The sequence below is a fragment of the Cricetulus griseus genome, chromosome 7 (genome assembly GCF_003668045.3).
Source record: "Cricetulus griseus strain 17A/GY chromosome 7, alternate assembly CriGri-PICRH-1.0, whole genome shotgun sequence".
Lineage (NCBI taxonomy): Eukaryota > Metazoa > Chordata > Mammalia > Rodentia > Cricetidae > Cricetulus > Cricetulus griseus.
This window is the reverse complement of record NC_048600.1, coordinates 8,290,967-8,315,567: the sequence shown is the minus strand read 5'-3', so window position 1 is coordinate 8,315,567 and position 24,601 is coordinate 8,290,967. Positions and strand designations below refer to the sequence as shown.

General features: G+C 40.5%; 1 protein-coding gene across 1 annotated transcript in view; it reads left to right on the top strand.

The window, feature by feature from the left end:
- Positions 1-24,601, top strand: part of Rasgrp3 (RAS guanyl releasing protein 3) — a 68,009-nt gene that overhangs the window by 6,635 nt on the left and 36,773 nt on the right. The window contains exons 2-4 of the mRNA XM_035448290.1: positions 17,211-17,342; positions 20,299-20,497; positions 23,173-23,275. Of these exons, the coding sequence (XP_035304181.1) occupies positions 20,428-20,497; positions 23,173-23,275 (173 nt within the window). The 5' untranslated portion in view covers positions 17,211-17,342; positions 20,299-20,427. The remainder of the gene's footprint in view (positions 1-17,210; positions 17,343-20,298; positions 20,498-23,172; positions 23,276-24,601) is intronic.

Here is a 24,601-nt window from a genome sequence, read left to right as displayed (position 1 = left end):
AGTGTGACAGAGACCTAAGCAATTGGCCCAAAGGGAGATTGATGGGCTACGAGTGGATGTAGACACAGTCATCAATCTATACAAAGTTAGACTCCAGGCTCAGTCTCTCTGTTTTCAGGATCCGGGGCATTTTCTTTACATCCAACAATCCCAACTGCTTCTCACCAGGCTTCCTTGGTATCCTCTATATAAATTAGCATCAAAAGGTACATGAGAAAGTCATTCCTAGAAATCTGCACATGCAAGTTGCAGAACACTTTCCACCCAGAATCAAGGACGTAGGGAGAAGAAATAGCCTTCTCTGGCTAAGCTATAGCTACTCACACTGTGACCATGAAGGATGTCCTCCTCAAATCTCCAGTTAACACAGACTCTGGAGCTTATAAACACTCAAGAATTCTAAGCAGTTTTACATTGAAGAACCGAGTACATCCACATTTAGTTCTGTGACACTCACTCTGAAAGTTCGATTTGAATGAACCCTGGAATCTGTGCAGCTCTCAGTTCTGCTTTCTGAAAGTACAAACTATTTCATTTATGTGTGGAGTGCCTGCCCCTCAAAAACCACAGGAGTTGACAGACTGTTTTAGAGATCATTATATATATATATATATATATATATATATATATATATATATTGTCTGATGGGCAATGGCTAATCTGAAGGCTGGCTTTGCAGGTTTCTCTGTGACCTGCTTCTGTTTCCAGCCACTCTTGATCCCGAGATGGCTCTGCCTCGGTCTGTGTTTCTTTTGTAGTAAGCATTTAGACTGTGCCTGCAGTATGAAGAGGAAATAAAATAACATTTACTTTCACCTCATCCAGAAAGTTGAAACTATTGTGAGCATAGTACTGGAGGAGAAGAAACAACTTTAGGAAAGTTAGGTTCCTTGCATTTTAAGAGTCTCGCTGGAAACAATGCCCATGAAGTTTTAACATCATGGTGTCATCTTGTTGTAGAATATTATTTTAACTAGGCAAAGATATGTTACATTTGTTTATGCTGCAGAGTATTACTTTAACTGTGTGAAGGTGTGTTACTTTTGTTTATTCTGCATTTGCTCAATCATGAAAGGATGTGTTGCATCTGTTTCACCTTGCCTGCCTAAGGCACCTGATTGGCATAATAAAGAGTTGAATGGCCAATAGCTGGGCAGAGAAAGGATAGGCGGGGCTAGCAGGGAGAGAGAATAAATAGAAGGAGAAACTTAGGCAAGGAAGAACAAGAAGGAATGAGAGAAGGAGGAGGAGAATGAAGAAGACACCTGGGGCAAGAAGCCAGGCAGATACCAGCCAGTCACAGAGAAGCAGTGAAAGTGAGATATACAAAAGAAAGGTAATAAGCCCCAAGGCAAAAGGTAAATAAAGTGAAACAGGTTAATTTAAAAGAGCTGGCCAGAAATGAGCTAAGCTAAGGCCAAGCATTCAAAACTAATAAGTCTCTGTGTCATGATTTGGGAGCTGGTTGGTGGTCCAAAAAGAAAAAGCCTGGTATATCATCTCTCATTCTGCCTATATCTAAAACTGGTGCTGTTTAAGGAAAGGGAAGCCATTGTGCAATGAAGACTCCTGCTCTTGTCATGCAACTGATGTTGCATCATGACCAATAATACATTTGCCATTTCTGTTAGGAGACTTTTCCAAGACACAGACGCTTCCTTAGGCACCGTGGATTCATAACTGCATCCCACACTCTCTTCTTTAGTTCCTACCCAGAACACACTGAGATTTCATGACTGTGGTATCCTCTCAATTGTTGTCCTCTGCATTTTGTGCAGGGTGGTCCTGTAGAACTCAGCCTCTGCCAACACTCAACCATCATTATACCATCTCTTCTGATGACAGGTGGAAAAAAATGGTCATGATTATAGGACTAGCAGATTCGCCAAAAGTGCCAAGAGCTGTATTTAAGTTTTATAAGAAGTGACATAATGTTGGCACTGAGAGAGGCCATACTCACTACTCCCATAAAATGTTTCTGGGGACCATTATTACAGATAGCTAGAAGGGCTAATCAGAGCCAGGGGTGGAATCAATGTAAGTTATCTTGTGACATTTCATCTTTATGGTTTTTTTTTTAAATAATATGTTTTAACCTCTCTTTGAAAGTTGGTGACATTGAATAAGATGTAAGAATTGAGGACCTGTCTATACAATTGTAAGAATCAGTGAAATGCATCATGCATAAAACATTTTGCAACTTACCTTGTATGTTATCTCATACCAAGCTTTTGAGAGATGAATTTAGAAATTCACAAATTTAGAAAGTTGTTTGGACTGTTAGTCTATTATTGAATCCAAAACTTTTCAAGGCTTAATAAATAGTCTAGTTTGCAGGTCCCCACCCCGTCCAGGCAGAAGTCATCGAAAGGAATTTAAAAATCTAAAATGTTTTTTTCACCCAAGATGACTCATTCAGTATTTTTATATATTAAGCATGGGTAATTATATGGACTTTCCCCCCATAGAATATTATCAGTTTGAGCCAGGGGAGATTTCCTAGAGTTGGTGACTTTTGAGTTGGAGGAAAAACAAGCAAGCAACACCACTAGGAAGCAGTTACTGTTGAGAAGAAAAGGGGGCCATTTTGAAAACATCTGTTTCAAGAATCACACCTAACTTGGTGGAGCTGAATCCTAGGGTTTGTATTATCCAGTACAGTGGAGAAGAGCTTGAAGGCAGGTACTTCCAGGAGCTCCTGGGTAGTGTTTGCTCTTCTGAAACATTGAGATATACTGGAGAAACATTTAAAGTTTCCAAAAGAACAAAACTGAAAGCAGAAGGATTAGAAGTTCAAGACAAACCTGGGAAACCTTGTGCGATCTTGTCTTAAAGAGAAGACAAAAACAACCACAAAACCCAAGTTTTCATTGTGGGACATTTGACTATATACAAAAGTAAACAAAATAGCACAAGGAATTCCCATGTTTTATCACACAACTTTTTTTCTCAATTTTTTATCTCTAAATATACTCTTCTGTTGCCATCATTAATCTTTATTAGCTCAGTGAGTAAAGACACTTGCTGCCACCTCTGATGACCTAAATTCAACCCTTGGGATGCACATGGTGGAGGAGAGAACTGACTCCAAAAAGCTGCCCTCTGACCTCTACATGTACACTGTGGTGCACATACATGCACATGTGTGTGCTGAACAAAGAACAAATAGAAATACGTATTGCCTTTTTGAGACAGGGTCTCTCTACGTAGCCTTGGCTGCCCTGGAACTCACTCTGTAAACCAAGCTGGCCTCAACCTCATGAAGATCTGCCTGCCTCTGCCTCTGCCTCCTGAGTGCTGGGATTAAAGCATGCACCACTGTGCCCGGCTTTAAAGAAAGAAATTTAATATATTTTTTTAAATCTGCTAACAGAACATGGCATACATGCAGGCAATGGCATCTGTGGCTGTGTGAAAGAAAAATGGCCTCCAAAGGGAGTGACACTATTAGGAGGTGTAGCCTTTTTAGAGGAAGTGTGTCACTGTGCGGGTGGGCTTTGAGGTCTCCTAGGCTCAATCTATGCCAAGTGACACAGTTCACTTCCTGCTGCTTGCAGATCAAGATGTAGGACCCTCAGCTCCTTCTCCAGAACCATGTCTGCCTGCATACCGCCATGTCCTACCATGCTGGTAATGGACTAAACCTCTGAACTATAAGCTGCACAGTTCAATGTTTTCTTTATAAGAGTTGCTACAGTCATGGTGTCTCTTCACAGCAATAGAGATCCTAACTAAGACACTATCTAAAGTTCAAGGGAACGGAGGAACTATGTGGACAGACTGAAAACTATGGCCTTGATTTGATATGATGAGTAGTTGCAAAATCTAATGGTTACTCTAAAAGGTGCATGGCTTTTCCACCAGACTTCAAAACACTACACGTCTGAAAAGAGGTGAATTTAAAATAATGAAAACACTTTCTCTCCACCCCTCATTATATGATGAAAATGTTCAAACAAATAAAAGTTTCAAGAACTGCACAATGGATTTCCAAATATTGCTAGTAAAGTTCAACAGTAGGCTTCTGTGTCTGTTTCTTAATATACCTGTCCATATATATCTGTTCCTCTCTCTTGCCCTTTGGCCTTCTGTTTCCAAAATAAAATGCAGACAGCAACATACTTTATTACCAAGCAACTCATCAGACATATCATTGATAAGAGTACAATATTATGTAGGATCTATACCTTTTCACATGAGAGGTTCAACTTATCTGCATGTATTTTCTCCAAGGAAAAGTTGCTGATTCCAGAAAGATCAACCCAACTCCAATCTGATTCCTTCTGGATATACATAACCCTTGAAATGGTTGGGAAAGCTCTTGATCCTGAAGACCTGCCCTACTACTGAGGAGCCTTGAAAGCAGAGGTTCTCAACCTGTGGTTCGAGATCCCTTTGGAGGGTTGAATGACCCTTTCATAGGTGTTGCATATCAGATATCCTGCATATCAGATATTTACATTACAATTCATAACAGTAATACAATTACAGTTATGAAGTAGCAACAAAATAATTTTCTGGTTGGGGGCCATTGCAACATGAGGAATTGTCTTCAAGGGTGAAAACATTAGGAAGGTTGAGAATCACTGCTTTAAGGCCCTTGTCAGATGTGGGCTTGGCAAAGCAACATTCCTCTCAGTGAATATGAATTGAAATTGAGTATGAAGCAACTGACACATAGAGCTGTGTACTTGACACTGAAGCTAGAATAAACCAGATCTGACAGTTTCACAGTGAGCATCATTCCACCTCTCCCAGCTCTGTAGGTCAGTTATGCAGCAAGGTAGGTGGTTTGTAGGTAAAAAGGTGCTAAATGCATTCTCCACAGAGTCACCAGAGAATGTGCAAGGGGATGAGCTGGGCAACAGGAATGGAGAGAAAATGTTCCTATGATAGAGAATAAATCACTGTCTTCATGTTTATCCTCTGACTCCCTCCAAAATGAGTTAAAGCTGTTTGTACTAAGTGGCAACAACAACAAAAATATAAAATATAATTGGAACTACTAGGAAAACCAGAGACAAATTATTCCAGTTAGTAGAGTGAGAACAAATTCGGACTTTAAAAAGCCTTTGAAATGTTCCTAATTATGGCAATTTTTGGTATGTTACCACCTGCTAATTGATTCCAAAATTAAGGCAGGCAGAGGTGATGGGGTGTAACTTAGCAGGAGGGTGTATGCATTGCATGTGCACAGGCCTGGGTTCCATCCCTGGCACTAGGGGGGGAAAAAGACAAACCAGGTTAAGATGCTGTCCAAAGATACATTCTTCCAAATTTTACTGCTAATAAAAAAAAAGTATAGAATTTATTTGAAACCTGGAAAAGTCAACCAAATAGTAGGCCTTTGCTTACACAAAAAGTAGACACTCTGGTAACAGATAAAATGTAGGTATCTTATAGACATCCAATTTTTATTCATTTTTGTTTATTTACTTGTGTTTATTTGTATGTGTTTTCAGTTACATGCATGCTGAAGTATACAGAGGAGGTCAGAGGTCAACTGTTGGAAGTCCTTTCTCACCATCTGTTTTGTTGAGGCAGTCTCTTGTTTTTAATGCTACTGTAGGGTTACGGTTAGGGTTTAGGGTTGGGATGCTCCGGGCCTGCTGTGGTTACAAATAGGGGCTATCACATTCATTTTCTTAGGTGGGTATGTCAGAGGACCACCCAATGAGTCTGATGTATGTCAGAGGACCACCCAATGAGTCTGATGTATGTCAGAGGATCACCCAATGAGTCTGATGTTAGAGGACCACCCAATGAGTCTGATGTATGTCATAAGACCACCCAATGAGTCTAATGTATGTCAGAGGATCACCCAGTGAGTCTGATGTATGTTAGAGGACCACCCAATGAGTCTGATGTATGTCAGATGACCACCCAATGAGTCTGGTGTATGTCAGAGGACCACCCAGTGAGTCTGATATATGTCAGAGGATCACCCAATGAGTCTGGTGTATGTCAGAGGACCACCCAGTGAGTCTGATGTATGTCAGAGGATCATCCAATGAGTCTGATGTATGTCAGAGGACCACCCAATGAGTCTGATATATGTCAGAGGATCACCAATGAGTCTGATGTCAGAGGACCATCCAATGAGTCTGATGTTAGAGGACCACTAATAAGTCTGATGTCAGAGGACCACCCAATGTGTCTGAGGTGGGGGCTGGCAAAGGAAATGTCAAGATCAAGCAAGCAGGCATCAGATTCCCTGCTTAGGAAAAAGACACCGGTGTTCCTCCTAAACCCACCAAAGAAGGAAAGGCACAAAGATAAGTGACACTTGGTTTCAGCCTTAGGGGACAACAGAGGGTAGTGAGGATTTAGGGAGCCTGGGAGGCCCTTGCTGGTTGGCTCAATTAAATATTGCTTTGTGGTTTGCAAACCTAGAATGTGCAGATCTAATTTTCCTACAGGAATCAAGAAAACTAGATGTTAAAGTGGAAGTTGGGTTTGTACACTGTTTTTACAAATAGCTAAAACAGTTTGAAAGTTTTTAAATGTCAGCAGCAACACCAACAAATACAGTTATTGGCTGTGTTGTTCCAGAGGACTACAATCTGTAGAGAGGGGTAGAATTGATTAGTGTACATGATCTTCACTTTCAGGAAAGCTTGGAGACTTGTAGTTTATTATCTGTCTAGCTAGGCATTCTCAGATAAGGGGGAAAGTGTGCAAAGAGAATGGTGTGTGAGAGCAGTATTCCTGATGTCTTCACAAGGACTGTGTTCTTACACTTCACTGCTGTAAGTGAAGAGACAGAGCTTAGGTAGTTATGGAAAGCAGCATTGTGTTTTGGGACCTGCAGGCACATCTGTGAGAGACATTGTTGATGCCATCTACGTGGCATTCTGACATTCCTCTTACTGTCACACAGTCCTCAGTTAAGAACTTGGTGGAATGATTTGGTTACGGTCTGCATTACAGCAAAGGTACAGAAGCTTGGAAATGTCTAGATGACAGAAGAGATTTTCTAGATTAAAAATAATGTAGGAGGTTTTCATTTTACTAAAGTAATTCCTGCCTTCTCCAAAAGCCAAACATTAAATTTTAGGAAAGAAACTGTCACGATAGATAGTAACTTTGCTGGAGAATGTGACACTTGTCTGTACTTGTTAGCACTCAAGAGGCGAATCAAAGCAGAAAGGTTTTTTCTTTGTTCCTTTTTTTTTAAAGAAGAAATCAACAATGGTAGCACATTTATTTGCAACACACAAAACTAGTACACATTGGGTCTCAAGTATTTCTTAATTTTCATATGTAGAGAAAGTTCTAGAAATTTCGGTATTTTTCCTAGTCATTGAACGTTATTTTTTTCATTGAATGTTTTTATGGTGAGTCTGTGTGTGTTTCTGTGTATGAGTGCAGGCATGCACATGCACAGGTCAGAGGACAACCTCCCATCAAGTGTCTACCTTCCATCTTCTTTGAGACTCCTGTTTACCACCGTGCACCCAGGCTAGCTGGCCTATGGGCAACTTGGATTCTCTGGTCACTGCCTCTCTGTAGGAACAGTGGGGGCATTTGTTACCACCTCTGGTTTTATGTGGGTTCTGGGGATCCAAACTCAGGTCCTCACACTTGCGTGCAAGCACTTCACTCACTGAGCAATCTCCCCAGTCCTATATGTTTTTTTTTTTTTCCTGGAATAATGAAAGAATGTAGTACCAAATTTATGAGATGTTTAAACATTTTAATTTGTATTTTTCACTTTCAATTATACAACTATACATAACTTGTGTTACATTTAGTGATGAGGAATTATCTTTTTACCTAAAATTCAGGAGACTACTGAATGTTTGTGTGATTAGTAAGAAAACAATTAGATAAACAATAAGATCAATAAATACCTTCTGTTTCTCCCTCCCTTCCTCTCTCCCTCCCTTCCTCTCTCCCTCCCTCCCTCCTTTTCTCTCTCTCTCTCTCTCTCTCTCTCTCTCTCTCTCTCTCTCTCTCTCTCTTTGAAACATGGTCTCTATATAGCCCTGGCTGTCTTGGAACTCACTCTGTAGACCAGGCTGTCCTTGAACTCACTCACAGAGATCCACTTGCCTCTACCTCCATAGTGCTGGGATTAAAGGCATGAGCTACTAGGCCTGGGGTGCATGCTCTGTTTCCTGGACTATAAATCAGAAGCAAACATTGAAACAATATTGTGAGATACAACTGGCAATGGTCAGATAGTGTGGGCACCTGCACACTAGTAAAATCCCCGCAGGTTACCACAGAGGCTGCTGTGTTCTGCTTCTAAATTTACTGCCAGCTTGGTTTCAGTTGCTATTTCAGTATCCTTGTTGTGACCAGCAGATCCATTCACGAGACTTTTAGTGAAGATACTTCCCTGTGTGATGACTTGGTTTTAGGGATGTTAGTGTTACTAGCATTACTCCTGGAATCTCATAGTGAACTTTGATCTAGAAGGATGAAGAGAGAGAAGACTAGAGGGAAGTGGACACAGCTTCTCTTGAAGTAACAGAGTGGGAGACCTGGAATTGGGCAGAATAAGACTGGTGAATTAAGCCAGAAATTAATAAATGGAAATGTCCTCAAATGTGAGCACATTCGGATGCCTGGAGCTATCATTCTTTGTGCCCTGTGCCATGCCAGTGGCTTGCTCAAGCTCTGAAACTGACACCTCCTGCTTATCTCTCCTCTCTACTGGAGCCAAACTAATCCTTCTAAACAGTCACAGGACACCCTATTTAAAAATCTTCCCACAGTTCCCTATTGTGTGACATAGCTCTAAGGTCTTTTCCATGGCATATAAAACCTTTCATAAATGACCCCTGACCTCAGGCCCAACCCTGACCCAGGCCCACCCTATCCCAGGCCCACCCTCACCCCAGGCCCGCCCCTCACCCCAGGCCCACCCCTCATCCCAGGTCCCACCCTACCCCAGGCCCACCCCTCATCCAGGCCCACCCCTCACCCACCCTCACCCAGGCCCGCCCTCACCCCAGGCCCAACCCTCACCTCAGGCCCACCCCTCACCCCAGGCCCGCCCCTCACCCAGGCCCAACCCTCACCTCAGGCCCGCCCCTCACCCAGGCCCGCCCCTCACCCCAGGCCCGCCCTCACCCCAGCCCGCCCCTCACCTCAGGCCCGCCCCTCATCCCAGGCCCGCCCCTCACCCCAGGCCCGCCCCTCACCCCAGGCCCACCCAAACCCTTTCTCTCTGCTCCTCTATGCATTATAACATTATGAAAATGATTTCTTTTTCGTATCCCCGTGCTCTGCACGTTGCCTTTTACTGTTTTTAAAAGTGCTGCTCCACCCCTGACACGTTTTAGCCTGGCAACAGCAAACGCGCTTTTCAACAATTCTCCACCCTCCAGAACCTTCCAGACAGACTTGGCATCCCGTGAACTGATTTCCTTTGTGCTTTGTGTGATTTATACCGCTGCCTGGATCTGTTTCCCTGGGAGTTTCTTAAGAATAGGACAGTATTTCTACAGACGCCCTATGCAGAAGTGTGTCTGCTATCTCAACGTGGGTCTCTCTCTCTCTGCCAACACGTTTCTTGCCTTCCAGCGTTACCTTTAAATTTTGGGTTTGTTTCTCCCTATTCCCGTTTCTTGGTCATCTCTAATTGTTACTTTATGATAAGCTGTTTTCTGTTCTTCCTATCCTCTTTCTCCATCTCTCTAGGTTAGAAGTCTGATGATTCCCTGCTCTGGCAAGTTAGTCAAACAAACTCCAACCTGCACTATGATCTTTTAAACCAGTGGTTGTCAACCCGTGGGTTGTGACTCCTCTGGGGCTGCATGGCAGATATTTACACGATTTACGATTCACAACAGTAGCAAAGTTACAGTCATGAAGTAGCAACTGAATAATTTTATGGTTGGGGGTCACCACAGCATGAACTGTGTTAAAGGGTCACAGCATTAGGAAGGTTGAGAACCACTGCTCTAAATACTCGAGAAATCCCAAAGTTCTTTGCGGTATGTTGACAGCTCCGCCTCCACTGGGCTCCTGTCTTCCATAAGTAAATATGTTGTTAATCCATTCATAATATTGTCTTAATGGGAAACCATATTTTAATGTCCAGAAAACTACTTTGCAAATTCAGTTGGGAATGTTTCACAAGTCCAGGACTTCTTGATTTTAAAATCACTGTGCTTCACTCTCTCAAACCCTCCACATGTGAACTCTTTTGTTCTGGTGAAGAAGATGGGAGGACTGCTTTCTGGCTGGATGATGACAATGAACCTTACAGAAGTTAAATGGGACCGACGATACCACAGAATGTTCTAGTACCTTTTGCTTTCCCTTCGGTAGGAGTGCTATGATTTCAGAAGCAAGAAAGTTGATGTCTTAGGTGCGAGGATAAGCCATGTCACAGACTCTTGGTTTGTTTTCCTTTTAGAAAGAATAATTTTGTGTGTGTGACAGGATAAATATTTAAATAAAAAAGAGAACAGCAGTATGGGGAGCCCTCCAGCTGGATGCTTCAAGCTGTCTAAATGTAACTAAAAGCAAAGGAAGAATTTGAAAGACCCCTTTTTCTTTTTTTCTTTTTCTTTTCTTTTTTTTCCCTTTCTTTCTTTCTTTCTTTCTTTTTTTTTTTTTTTTTGGTTCTTATGTTTGGCTTTTAGACAGTTCCAATAAAAAGTCTAGCTCCAAATCCCCGATTCAGAAGCAATTTAAACGGAGATTTTACCATCTCATAAAAGAGTACTATAAACACGAAGGTTTCTAAATAGGAACAAATGTTTTCACTTATATTTAACATAGTACAGTTTCAGCTGGAGAAGGAAAATAGTCTGTATTAGAGGTTTAGGTGGGTTTATTGTCTGTGCACGTGAAAGTGGTCTCAAAAAGATGAAAAAAGTTTATCTTTTAAAACATATCACTGACAATGATACAATTGCCAAGGTCATAAAATAATTATTAGTAATAATAAAGAACTCTATGTCCCCATGTGTTGTTCTTGTTTTAACTTAATTTACCTTTATGTGTATGCATGCTTTGCCTACATGTGTGTTTGTGTGCCACATGCATGCCTGGTGCCCATGGAGACCAGAACAGGGCATCAGATGACCTGGAACTAGAGTTTGTTGTGAATTGCCATATAGGTGCTGACAATTGAACCCCAGTCCTCTGGAAGAGCAGCGGGTGCTCCTAATTAAGCACAGGGCCAACTCTCCAGTCCCTACTCTTTTTTGATTAAGTACTCAGGTGAGCACATAACACAATGGGTTTCATCATGGCATCTTTATACATATGTGTAACATTACACTTTGTTTTCATTTGCTTCCGTGTCCCCTCCCCCACTCTGGGCGATTCTCTCCCCTTCCCACTTTCTCATTACATGATTTCTTATCATATATATATATATATATATATATATATATATATATATATATATATATATATCCTGGACTTAAACCAGCCTCCCAGATAGCACTACCACTCTTGACTTGATTTGTGCCTTTTTCAAAATCCAAGACTGAGTTAGACATGGTGTATATGCCTATACTCCCAGAATTGGGATCTGAAATCAGAGAATCATGAGTTCCAGGAAAGCCTGGACTACACAGCAAGTTCAAAGCCAACTTGGACATACTGAAACCCTGTATGACAAACCAAAAAATTAGTTGCTTAATTAAACCCAAGGCCTGGGTGGTGGCTGTGGCCCAGTGTTAGAGCAGTTGTCTAGAATGTGTGAGGCCCTGAACTGATGGGTAGGGAAAGGGGGAGGGGCGTGGCAAGGAATCAGCTCAGAATTCATCTCACAAGGGTTCACTGTACTTTGGTAACAATAAGATTTTAGCTGTACTTTATTTACTGCTGGAGAGGGACAGGGCCTCTAGAGTGGATTTTAGGGGTGGGGAGGTGAATGAAGATGGAGATAAGTTCAGAAAAGTGACTGGCATGGGAAGCATTAAAATGACCCCCTTCTCCATGTCCTCTTCCTCCTCCTCCTTCACCACCACCATCATCAAATTTACTCTGAAGTAAGTGGAACAATTTTCAAAGGAATTGCAGAGATGTGACTATTTCAGGTGACTTCATACCAGATCCTTTTAGGGTGTTGGGTCCACTAACAGAATTACTGTGAGGGCAAGATTGGCATCGTTAGAAGAAAACATTGATTTTTTTTTAATTAGAAAATACAATTATTTTTCCAAAGTCCCAAATTTTAATTTCTGGGGTAAAACATTTCCTAGCTGCTATTCTCATTTTGGAATGTTATTTTCAGTTTGAATAGGGGGTTAGCTTAGTGGGTCCTAACCCTTTGGTGTGGATGAATGTATCTGCCTGTGGGGAGACACTGTAACCACGCCTCCTAAGGGCTGGCTACAGGTGTGCCTGACCACCCTGTCAGGGCATGATCAAGTTGAGGTCAGGATGACCTGTGATAGGTTTTTAAGGGGCTGCATGGCACATGGGGGCTCTCTCTCTCTCTCTCTGGCCTGCCTGCCTTGCTGTCCCTGGCACGCTCTGGCTTGCATTGGCTGGTGTTTATAGAGCATGAGCTTCTTAATTTCAGGGGCGTGGGTTCGTGCCCCATTTTGGGTACCAGGTATAATGAGAGCCGATCAGTAGTCTGTAAGGTTAAGATATCTTTATTCAGATCAACACCAGTCAAACGCAAGCCAGAGCATGCCAGGGACAGCAAGGCAGGCCAGAGAGAGAGAGAGCCCCCATGTGCCTTGCAGCCCCTTAAAAACCTATCATGCATCATCCTAACCTCACCTTGACCACACCCTGACAGGTGGTCAGGCACACCTGTAGCCAGCCCTTAGGAGTCGTGGTTACGGTGTTTCCCTACAATCCACCTGGATATCATCCACCCACAAGTGTCTACAGCATGTGCTCATGGCTTTGTTTCATGTTCAGCTCCTTCCAAGTGCCAGGAAAGCACCTTTTAGTTGGACTTCGGAGTTTTATAGTTTATTACTAGAGCGTCCCTTGGATTTTCATATTCAGCTTGCACCAGCTAGTACTTAAGTATGGTGGTTTGCTAGTATTAAATGCTAGCAACTAGGGAAAAAAACCCACAGCTGAACTTTTCTATTTTCTTGTTACCCTCCCCCCCCCACTGCTGTACCAAATGCAACGAGGTCTTGTGAGTATGATGAACTCTGAGCTGCTCCTGTTTGGTACTTGGTACCAGTGTTTCCCCTGGGTTGCCAAGCCCACTGTAACAATGAAGCTTATTCATCTATAGACAATATCGCCAGTGATAGATGCTTAGGAAGTAGTGAGCCAGTGTTCCCCACAGTGCCTAGAAATGGCTTTAACAGGCTAAAAGGTTTTCAGATCTTGGGGATGGGGGAAAGGAAAGATTTTGGAGTCAGACTTGGGCTTTGGGAATTAGAGGATAATATGCTATTGGACAGTCAACTTAACTTCTTGAGGCCTCTGTATTCTTACTTATGCAGTAAAGATAATAATACTTAGCCTTTTGGATTTTATTAGATTAACTATAACATAGATATTCCCCCAGCGTTGTTACATTCATGCTATATTTCCAGCAATAAGTGGTATTTTTACATGCTATTATTTCTTTGGCATTTTTTTAATTCAGAACAAAATTTCCTGTTAATATTAGTTATTATCTTATCAATTTAGTAAAATCTTTTAGAAGAAAGTGATAAGTGAATAGGCAGCATGTAACTTAAGACCTAGGAAAGTCTTATTTACTAAGCCTGTCACAGGCAGGAATGGAAAATAGTTTTAGAGTTGAAGAATATAGTATTTTCATTGTTCTGTGACCTTTGGACTAATGCTCAGCCCTCCATAAGTGTGGGGGATTTTATTCTTTATGTTATCCATTATGGCCAATGGATAATGATTCATCCTTGCTGTAAGCACAGGGCCTATTCTCTATGTTCAAGCTATTCCAGTAGGTCTGTGACACTGGCAGTTTAATAGTGATGAGAGCAAAACTGATGGAGCATACTGGGAAGAACAACTGCTCTGAGGAAATAAGGTAGAAAGAGAAATTCAAAGAAATGAGGGGTGAGATTGAAAAAAAAAGAAATCTAACTAGAAAATGGGAACTTAGCAGTGCCATATCGTAGTTCTTTTTTTTTTTTTTAATCTTTTAAAAACCAACAGGTAATGAAGGTACTAGAGGGTGGGAATGGTTAGCCAAAGACAGTTATTCAGATACTAGCTCAAAGTTCCTTGAATGTTGCAGATACCGATATTGCTAACTCTACATGGCCAAAATTAATTCATCATTTGTCTCCATGAACTTGTTCTGTTCCTCTTCAATTTCATATTCAAGTTGGGATTAGCACTATAACCCAGCCCAATATCTAGGTAGAAATGTTGACATTCTCTTAAAGGCTATAAATCCCCATGATCAATAGATCAGCCTTGTTGGATCTATTTTCTGCATACACTCTGTAATCACCTGATTTTGTTCATCCTCATTGTCACTTGCTGGTTCAAACACCATCATCTCTTGCTCGGATGGTTATAAACAGATACTAAGTATTTTCCCATCTTTTTATTGTTGTTGAGACAGTACTTATTTATCCTAGGCTTGCCTTGAACTCATCATCTAAGAAGATGACCTCAAACTCCTGATCCTTCTACCTCAACCTCTAAAGTGTTGGGAATACTGGCATGTGTCACCATGCTCTGTTTATATCAGTGGTTCTCAACCTTCCTAATGCTGCAACTCTTTAATACAGTTCCTCATGTACTGGTGAGCCCCGCCATCATAAAAGGGTCATTTGACCCCCACTAAGGCTTGAGATTCAGAGATTGAGAACCACTAGTTTGTATGGTGCTAGGGATCAGACCCAGGACTTTCTGTGCATGCTAGACAAGTACAACTGAGCTATAGCTCCAGCCCTCAGCCCCCATCTTTGGTATATGCTTCTTCAGTCCCTTCTCTGTACTATAGCTCTAGCTTCATGATTCCAGAGTGATCGAATCTCTTTCCTACTCGCTGTTAGAACAATAGTTTCCCCTAGCCTTCATAGCTTATGCTATTCCTCATGACTTAATTACTTCTACTTCTTTAGTCCTGGCCCTTGCCACATCCAACATTCAGTTATCCCAAATGCCTTTCACATCCTTCCCATTGCTGTCTTCTTGCCTATTCTTTGCCTAGCTACAACTCTCCCAGTTCCTAGACTCAGTAAGTGCCCCCTCCCTTCATACTCTGTGCTGTGCTTGAGAGTCTATTTTATTGTAACCACTTCTCTAGTTCTTTGTTACAGCATAGGCATAAGAACTGTGTGTTTCTAGGTCATCAACCCATCTTTTCCTTTCCCCACCCTTAAGCAGCCAGATTAGTTCCTTGCTTAGCATCTCATATTTAATATATCCTTAGTATATATTAAATATATCCTTAGTATATATTAAATACATGTTTATTTGTCATATAAACTACTTTTCAGAATCTTAGTATTACTTCTTTTACAGAACTCAAGATTAAGGCTTTTTAAATAATATCATCTGTTTTAGTACAGGATTTAGGTACTTATGAAAATTTGTCTCCATATGACGGACAGTTATATGCAAAATAAAAAAAATACATGTGGTTGTTTGGGAAAGGTTGCATTTAGGACATAGAGGCAGGAAGATCTCAATGAGTTTGTGGCCTGTCTGGTCTAGATAATGAGTTCCAGGACAGTCAGGGATAAATGGTGAGTTCCAGGAGAGTCAGGGATACATAGTGAGACCCTGTTATCTATCCCCAAAACAATTACAATGGGAAAAAAAACACATTCATGTATGTATAGAGATATTGTCTAATATGAGAAGAGAGGGTCTTTAAGAGATCTTGTTTGATCTTTTCTGGGAAGAGAGAATACCGTAGACAAGGCAATCTTTGGAAGTTCTAATATAGCTAACATTGTTTCAAACTACTTCTCGTTAGATATGGCATTTCACCTTCTGGAGCTCGGAGAAAACTTCTGTGTGGTGTTGGTGTGCTATTGGTGTGGGATTGGGGTGATACTGGTATGGGACTGGTGTGAGATTGGTGTGGTTCCCAGGCACCTCTTGGAACTTAGTCTATAACCTGACAGTCTTTCTCAACTTTGGCTTGAGAATTTTCAGGAATAGAATTCCGTTACAGGTAAGGCCATCTACCCACTGCACACTACCCTAAAACAATGATAATTTTCATTCCATTTTGCTTTTTTTGTCTTTAAATGCCACACTTACTACCACATCTACAAACTGGTTCTATACTTTAAATTCAGTACTCAATTTAAAAGGCTTCAGGTTTAAGTAAAACTTCGCACATGTGACTGGCTAGTGTCGAAACCCGCTTTTGGGGGGGGGCGCTCTAAGTCAAGAGCCTGAAGTGTTCATTTGTATCTAAAGCTATTAGTTAAAACTGGCATGAAATTGGCCTTTGCTTACTGATCTTAAAATTGTGTGCATGTGTGATCATCCTAGCTTAGGGGAAGGGATTTTTGATAATAACGTCTTCACAAGTTAAATTAATGTGAGTCTTTTTGCTATATGGATGTATTGTGCCTTTGAAACCACACTCAACAAAACCCTACAGCCCATTTAGAATGATTTTTTTTCTTGGGAATAATTTAAACTATCAACACTATAGTAAGATCTAAACTACCAGGAAACTAAACAACCCAAATTACAATAACACTGACATTCCTGTTGAGACAATCCCAAGTGATTTAGGGTCAGAGTGGTGTTAACCACAGCAAAGTGCTTAAGGATTTGTTAACATTGTGGGTCAATTCTTGGAAACTCTTAATGAGTAATTCTGAAGATAAGTATACTACTGAAGTAAGATTTTATACTATGTGAATAAAACTTAAAAAATAAAATTAAAATAAAAACAAACACATGTATGCTGTTTTAAGGTAAATTTAAAAATTAGATTATATTGATTATTCTTCTGGGGTGGGGATGGTCTACATGCTATGGCATATATGTGGAGGTCAGAAGACAGCTTTGTGGAGCGCCTTCTCTCAATTCTTGCCTGGATCTAGAGGGTTAACTTAGGTCATCCGGTTTTCACAGAAAACACTTTACCATCTGGGCCCTTTCTCAGGCCCCTAAAAAGCAGAATTTTAAAACTGCTACCAAATAACTATTTTGAATATGTTTCCCTTTTATTTGATTTTAAGGTTAAAGTTTACACCAAATCTCAAACATCACACAGACCTCAGGGAATAACTTTGGGAATATTTCAATACCAGGTAGGTTCTTTAGGGTTTCCATTTACTAACTGGGATCTTTCCTGCTGTTGTTTTCAGGTTTTCCAGAGCACTTGTAATTTGAGTTGAATGAACCAGTTCTTCAGTCTGCTTCCTTGATGCTCTTTCCGGGATGACAACTGCCCTTGACATCTTTTCAGACCTAGAACTCGATCTGTATGAAAATAGATTGTAAGTACCTTTTAAAATAAATTATTAAGATTATATAAGAAACAACCCTAAATGCACCCAGCAAGACAAAAGGAGCACACCATGACATTAGGGAGAGCTGTATTTCTGCATGGTGAGATTATAGGTAAACTCTTTCCTTGCTGTCCATTTTAAGACACGAATGCCATTGTTTTCGCAAGGTGGGATCTTTGCTTTTGAAAAGGCATTTGTAGACACAATAAGGCCAACATGAGTGAAATGTGATTGCAGATAAATGTGCAGGAAGCAGAAGGATAAGTGAAGACACAGACAGGCTTAGTGATTGCAGAAACAGATTGTAACCCAATAGGCCAGTCCATTTGGCCCATTTACAAACCAGATTCTTCACTGTTCACAAATATAGCTCCAAATACAGTGACAGGTCTTTAATACAGGGTTATTTCTAACCACTTGTGGGGAACTCAACACTTCCCAGACAACTCAAGAATCATTTTGGGGTTTGGTCTGAAAAACCACTTACAGTCATATACCACAATTTCCAGCTAATTGTTCAGTCTCAACTTTCTAAATGTATCAATGGGGCTTACATTAGAGAGAAATTGGGGAAGCGCTGCCCAGAATGTCCTAGAAAAGGTACAAAATTCTTCTTATGACTGTTGGTGGACCCTGTTAAATATAAAAGGGCGACAGGATCTTTTAAAGCTAATTTAAATTAGTGAATCAAACTGAAAAAGAAAACAAAACAAAACAAAAAAACCCTCTTAAGTATTTATGGGATCTCTAATTCTCTCACAAATTTGTACATATTTGGATAAACTTTGTGTGATTTTTACTTTATTCATAAAGTTAATACATCATTTTGGGGAACTTCCTATGGAGATTTATTACCTCAGGCAGCTGAAGAAAAGATAGGAAGAGAGTTAAGGCTTGTTGAGTAGGAGTGGCATGGGGAGAGAGGTGGTTTTCTTAAAGTAGGGGGTCAGGTTTGCTGATAAGATGGCTTTGTTATGAGGTGTAAAAGAGCTGGGTACACATATTTAATCCCTTTTCTAATGTTTTCATTGAGCCATTCTTTTTATCCTCTAGAGTGGCACCCTAGGCACAAAGATGTGGCTGTATAGAATGAATCAACATGAATTTTTTTCTTTCATCTAGAATCAGATAAAGCCCATAGGCTCAATATATGCCCATGCACAGACTCACCCAAGTGCCGTCCTTTGGTGACCTCACTGAATGAACACAGCCATGGCCATGGACATTAGTCATTTTCCCCTATGCTTTCTGCAGTTGACTGGGAGCCTGCTGAAGGCAAGGATAGAATGATATCTTCCTTCATCTGGGTAGCTTTTGTTTCTAATGCTTTGCCTGATGCTCGGTCATCACCAGTTAAGTAAACAGCACCTGAGAGGGAAATAAACCCTGACCTAAGCAGCTCACTAGAAGTCTCTAATGGCCTGGTTGGTGCACTCCACTGTCCTAAGTGGATAGTGCTTTGCAGCATGGTGGCCTCTGTGCTTCTCTATGTCCTATGACAATCTGGCATGAGAGGCATCAGATGCCGGCTCTAGGAAAGTAAGACTGTGCTGTCTCCCCAACCGTGACACCAGTTGCCCCATGACATTGAGATAATTGTGATTACATGCTCTTTCTAAGATGTTGTGAAAGAGTAATGCCCTTAATACTAGATTAGGGGACAATATTGTGACAGCTCACACTCTTCATATCTGGGAGACTCGTATGAGGGAAAGGAAGTCCACAAGTTTTATTTTAACATGGGGTTCTGGTTTTTTGTTTTTTGTTTTTTAGATTATTTTGTTTTTGTTTTTTTCTGAGACATGGTTTCTCTGTGTAACAGTCCTGGCTGTCCTGGAACTCACTTTGTAGACCAGGCTGGCCTTGAACTCACTGAGATTCACCTGCCTCTGACTCCTGAGTGCTGGGATTAAAGGTGTGTACCACCACCTGCCAGCTAGCATGGGGTTCTTGCTTCTAGGCGTGAAAGATGGGATAGCTCAGATCAAATTGCTGAGTCTCTGTGAAGTTTATCTATAAGCAGACAATAGTAATTGCTGCCTCATAGCTTCATTATGGAAGTCTAATCAATAAAGTCAGGCAATATCACTAAAGTGTCTAGTTGTGGTTTGAACGAGAATGGCTCCATAGGCTCATGTGTTTGAATCCTTGGTCCCCAGTGGGTGGAACTGTTTAGGAAGGATTAGGAGGTGTGGCCTTGTTGGAGGAGGTGTGTCACTGGGCTTTCAGGTTTCAAAACCCCACACCATTCCCAGCTAGCTGTCTCTCTGCCTTGGGTTTGTGCATCAGGGTGTAGTCACAGATACTGTTCCAGAAACATCCCTGCCTGACAACGTGCTCCTCACCATGGTGGTCATAGACTCTCACCCTCTGGAGCCATGAACCCTAATAAATGTTTTCTTTTTCTAAGTTGCTTTGGCCATGGTCTTTTAGCAGCAATAAAAATGTACCTAATACACCTCCTCAGGGTAATGATGTTACTATTAGCAAGTTTCAGAAAAATTTAGAAGTTTTGCTTATAGCTGTTGAACATTTACATGATCAATGAGGTTGATGCTTACAACTACAGCTGTATTCAAAAGTGTTTGTCCCTAAATATCTCAGCAATGCCATTAAACTGAATGGAGCATGAGGTGTTCCTGAATGCCTTATCAGGTGCGAATATGAAAAAAGTGTAAGACATTGTTCTCAGAACTGTTCAGCTGCAGAAAGGGATGATATTTAAGATGGAACACCTCTGTGGTCTTTCATCACAGTACATGCCAAGGGGCCTCCCATCCAGGTGTTTCATTCTTATGGCAAGGGAGATCATCTGTCAATCTGATACATTTATTGTAGAAAACACATTTCAAGGTGGCAGTTGGGCGGGCCTAGGAAAGATAGGAAAGCAGTCCTTTGATGTGGTCTAAGTCTACTCTGAAATAATCTCTTCTTGGTCATTTAGAGTTTTCTTGAAGTATAATTAGGAGCAGAGTCTACCGAGGGGTGAGGGAACCACTGGTGGCTATAGCTATGGAGGTGATCAGTCTACTGCTGGAAATGTCTCCAGATTTTTGACAACGGCTAAGTAACCATGGGGTCCAGCGGCCTCGGGAAAGCAGCGACGCTAGATGAACTGCTCAACACGTGCATTGAGATGTTTGGTATGATGTTTAAATTTCCTTCCATCTTGATGTTGTTGCTTGCTTCAGTTCACAGGCAGGTTTCAGTCTCTGTACTTGGACATCTGAGGGTGGATCCACTCTGTCTCTCCAGTTTCACTGGCCTCTGCTTTCATTTCTGTTCACTTCTCACAGCTCACACTCCAGACAAACCATCTACTTATTTCTGGAACATTCCTTGTGTCATTTTCTACTTCCATAGTTTCCTTCTCTCATTGGAATTCTCTTTGAGGTCATCAGTTGCCATCCTGAATAGTCATAATTCCTAATAACCTATCAGAAATGGTGCTCACTTTTCCATCCCACTTCTCAGTGTATGTTTTCATGCATATGGTACATGCTACAGTGATGATTGCCTTATTCCTTGCCTCATGACTTGGTGTGTGTGCATTGCATGAGCTACTATAATCTTCATTTGTATATATCTTGTATATATCGATGCACCTTTGTATTGCTGTTTGTATATTGTAATGCAAGATTCTTGGCCTGGAAGGTCCCAAATAAGCACACAGACGCTATATTAATTATAATACTGTTGGCCAATGGCTAGGGCTTCTTATTGGCTAGCTCTGTCTTTTTTTTTTAAGGTGATATTTCTTTTTTTTCCATTCATTTATTTAGCTCATAAATAATGTCATGTACAATTATGAAACATAATAATAAATGTGAATAATAAATGTTCACAATGGCATGGCAAAATTAAACCAATTCATATGTTATATCACACATATTCATCATTTTTGTTTTGAGAACACTTAAAGTATATTATCTCACCACTTTTAAAATATAGCATATTGTTATCAACCATATTTATCATGCTCTAAGTAGACCTCAAGGCATCACAGAGTCCATGCCTCTTGTCCCACTGCAGTTTTATATCCTTAAACCAATCATTTCCCCATTGTTAAAAGACCCACATTGAAGCCTAATAGCCACAATTCTGCTCTCTGTTCCCATACATTCATCATTTCTAGGTTACACATAAAATTAAAATTGTATGACATTTGTCTTCCAGTGTGTCACTTATTTTTTTTTTTTTGGCCAACATATAACTTTACTACTTAGTAAAGATGAAATCAAATTTGCATGCACAGGTGAGCACTCACTGAAACACCTTGGATTCATCACATATTTGAATATATATATATATATATACATACATATATATATATATATCAATAATGGCAATATGTTATGCATCAATAGCAGCAACAGCTTTTCCAGGTTCTGCAGTCATTTGAACAAAATTGTAGAGACATCCAGGGTACTCCATTAAAAAAAAACAACAAAAAACCAAAAACAAACAAACAACAACAACAAAAAGGTAAAAAACAAAATCCCAGAAAACAGCACAGTTCTGTTACTCTTGTGGTACTTGGCACCATTTTTTTTTCAAATTGGCTAGCTCTGTCTTAATTATTAACCCATTTCTATCAATCTTTGTATTGTCACGTGGCTGTGGCTTACCTGGTAATGCCCGGCATGGTGTTACTCCTCCAGCAGCATCAAGACTCTGGCAGGCTCCTGCCTACCTTTCCCAGAATTCTCTTCATCTCCTAGCCCCTCCTATCTTCCTGCCTGGCCAATCAGTGTTTTATTCATCAATCAGAAGAGAAACATATAGAGCATAACATCTCCCATCAGTATATCTATCTTATCATTGAGCATTGGAGTCACAAAGAGACCTTTGTTTAACCAATTTAACAATTTAATTTCTTTAATTGATAGGAAACCAGAAGTAAGCCAGAGTAGGGCTATTGGATAAAATACAGAATGACTGTGGCCAGCAAGGTGGCTCAACTAATGACACAGCCAAGCCTAATGGTCTGAGTTTGATCCCCAGAGCTCACATGATGGAAGGAGAGAAGTAGTTCCTGAAAGCTGTCCTCTGACTTCCACACATGAAACACCCACTACAGCAATAAATAAATACAAGATGATCACGTATATTTGAATTTCAGATAATCAACATGCCTTTGTATGTCTCAAATATACCAAGTCCATACTTGTTCTGAAAACTTAATCACTATTTACTTTCAATTCAAATTTACTGGATGTCCGAAATTTATATTTGCTAAATTTATCAATAACAAAGCAGAAGAGTGGTGATACCATCTACATTAGATTACAAGAAAATACCAGCAGAAATTGGAGGTAATAAAGATAACTGGGCTTAGGCTGGAAAGATGGCTGAGAGATGGCTTGGCGGTTAAGAGAGCATGCTGCTCTTAAAGATGATGGAGTTCCATTCCCAGAACCCATGGTGATGGCTCACAACTGCCTGTTACTCCCAGCAATGCCTCCAGGTTCATGTGCACATACCTACATGAATACACATAATTAAAAACAAATTTTACTGGGCAGTGGTGGTGCAGGACTTTAATCCCAGCACTTGAGAGGCAGAGGCAAGCGGATTTCTGTGAGTTTGATGACAGCCTTGTCTACAGAGCAAGTTCCAGGACAGGCTCCAAAGCTACAGAGAAGCCCTGCCTCAAAAATCCTAAATATATATATATATATATATATAATATATATATATATATTTACAAAATATAACAGGGCTTATGAGACTTTGTTGACAATGTATTTTCTCAAGTGATATTAAAGGAATAAAAGATTAACCCTGACATCTCTGCCTCTTATTTTATTTTCCACAGATGACAATGGAGAATTGAATGACAGCTATTTGCCAAGAATAGTTCTATTGATGCACCGATGGTATTTATCTTCTACCGAACTGGCAGAAAAACTCCTCTGCATATATCTTTTCAACTGCTGTGTAATGTTCATATTATAAATCAAGTTCTGTATTTAGATAGAGTGCCTATATAAAACCAGTAAATTAAGATGAATAAATGGTCTTATTTAGTCGGTTATCCAGATGTTTTGCGACTATATAGATGTTAGAGGAGACATCTGGATGATGAACCAAATAGCTGACTAAATACTGGATGTTTTGGCTGAACTTGAAGATATCAGCAAGATGTAAAGTGGAACAGGAGTTGTAGGTTGAGGATTCCTAACTTACCCAAAACATTTACAAACATTACTTAACACTGGTTCAATATTTTCCTTCTGTGGTGACAACAAAGCCTACCTTAGTTTTCATAGTTCCCCTTGCTGGTAAGACATGGTGAATGTTCTAGAAGGTTTTTTCCTCCTGTAATTTGTTGATTGGTGCTAATTTTTTGTTTAATTGATAAAAAACAAAGAAAAAATCTGTAGAAGGCTGAAAATAAAATTCCTCATGGTTGAAAGCCCACCTTGCAATGTGAGCAGGTGTTTACTGATTTTTGTGTTTTCTATGGTCCTGAAAAACCATCAAAAGGCACATTGTGATAATGCAAGCAGTCTCTCAGTTTGAGGAAGTTGATTTCCTAAGGTCTGTGTTTGTTGTACAATCTCTAAGTGTTCATTTACATCTCTGCCTTATATTAACCCAGAAGCCCCAGCAGGAGTGAGAACACTTACAGAAAAGGGAGAGCCTGGGACTTAGAAAGTCTGCTCAAACATTGTTGCCTGCCAGTGTAGCCTGAGCCAAGCAGGGACTGAACCTGTCTGCTTCATGTTTTTTCCTTCCATCTTCCTACAACCTCAGGGGATGAGGGGATAAAGGGATATTGGAGGGGTTAGGAATGGAGAGCCTTAGAAGTGAGCAAGATTCTGCGTCCATTGATGCCACTCTTGACAGGTAGAGTGTAGGGAAGGATGAGGGAGTCAACAATATGATCCATACATTGCCCATAGAACTCATCCACAAATGACACGCCTGTCCTTAGTGGGTTTGCCAATGCATGAAACATGAATAAAAAATATTCGGGCATGTTAGAGCATAGTGTGGAGTTTCAGATGGTATAGAAGTGGAAGACTGACATTTTCCTCCTCTTTACCTACTCCATGCCCACTGCGTCCTGTCACTGTAGGAGTAATTGTCCTAGAAGAACCAGTGAATAGATTTAAGAACAAATAATACAACCTTAGTATTAACATACCTGAACATGACATTTTCAAATACCAATGAGATCTGAGCACTTGTTACATAAAATACCAGTCCTAAATATGAAAACTTTTTAGCTAAAATGGTGC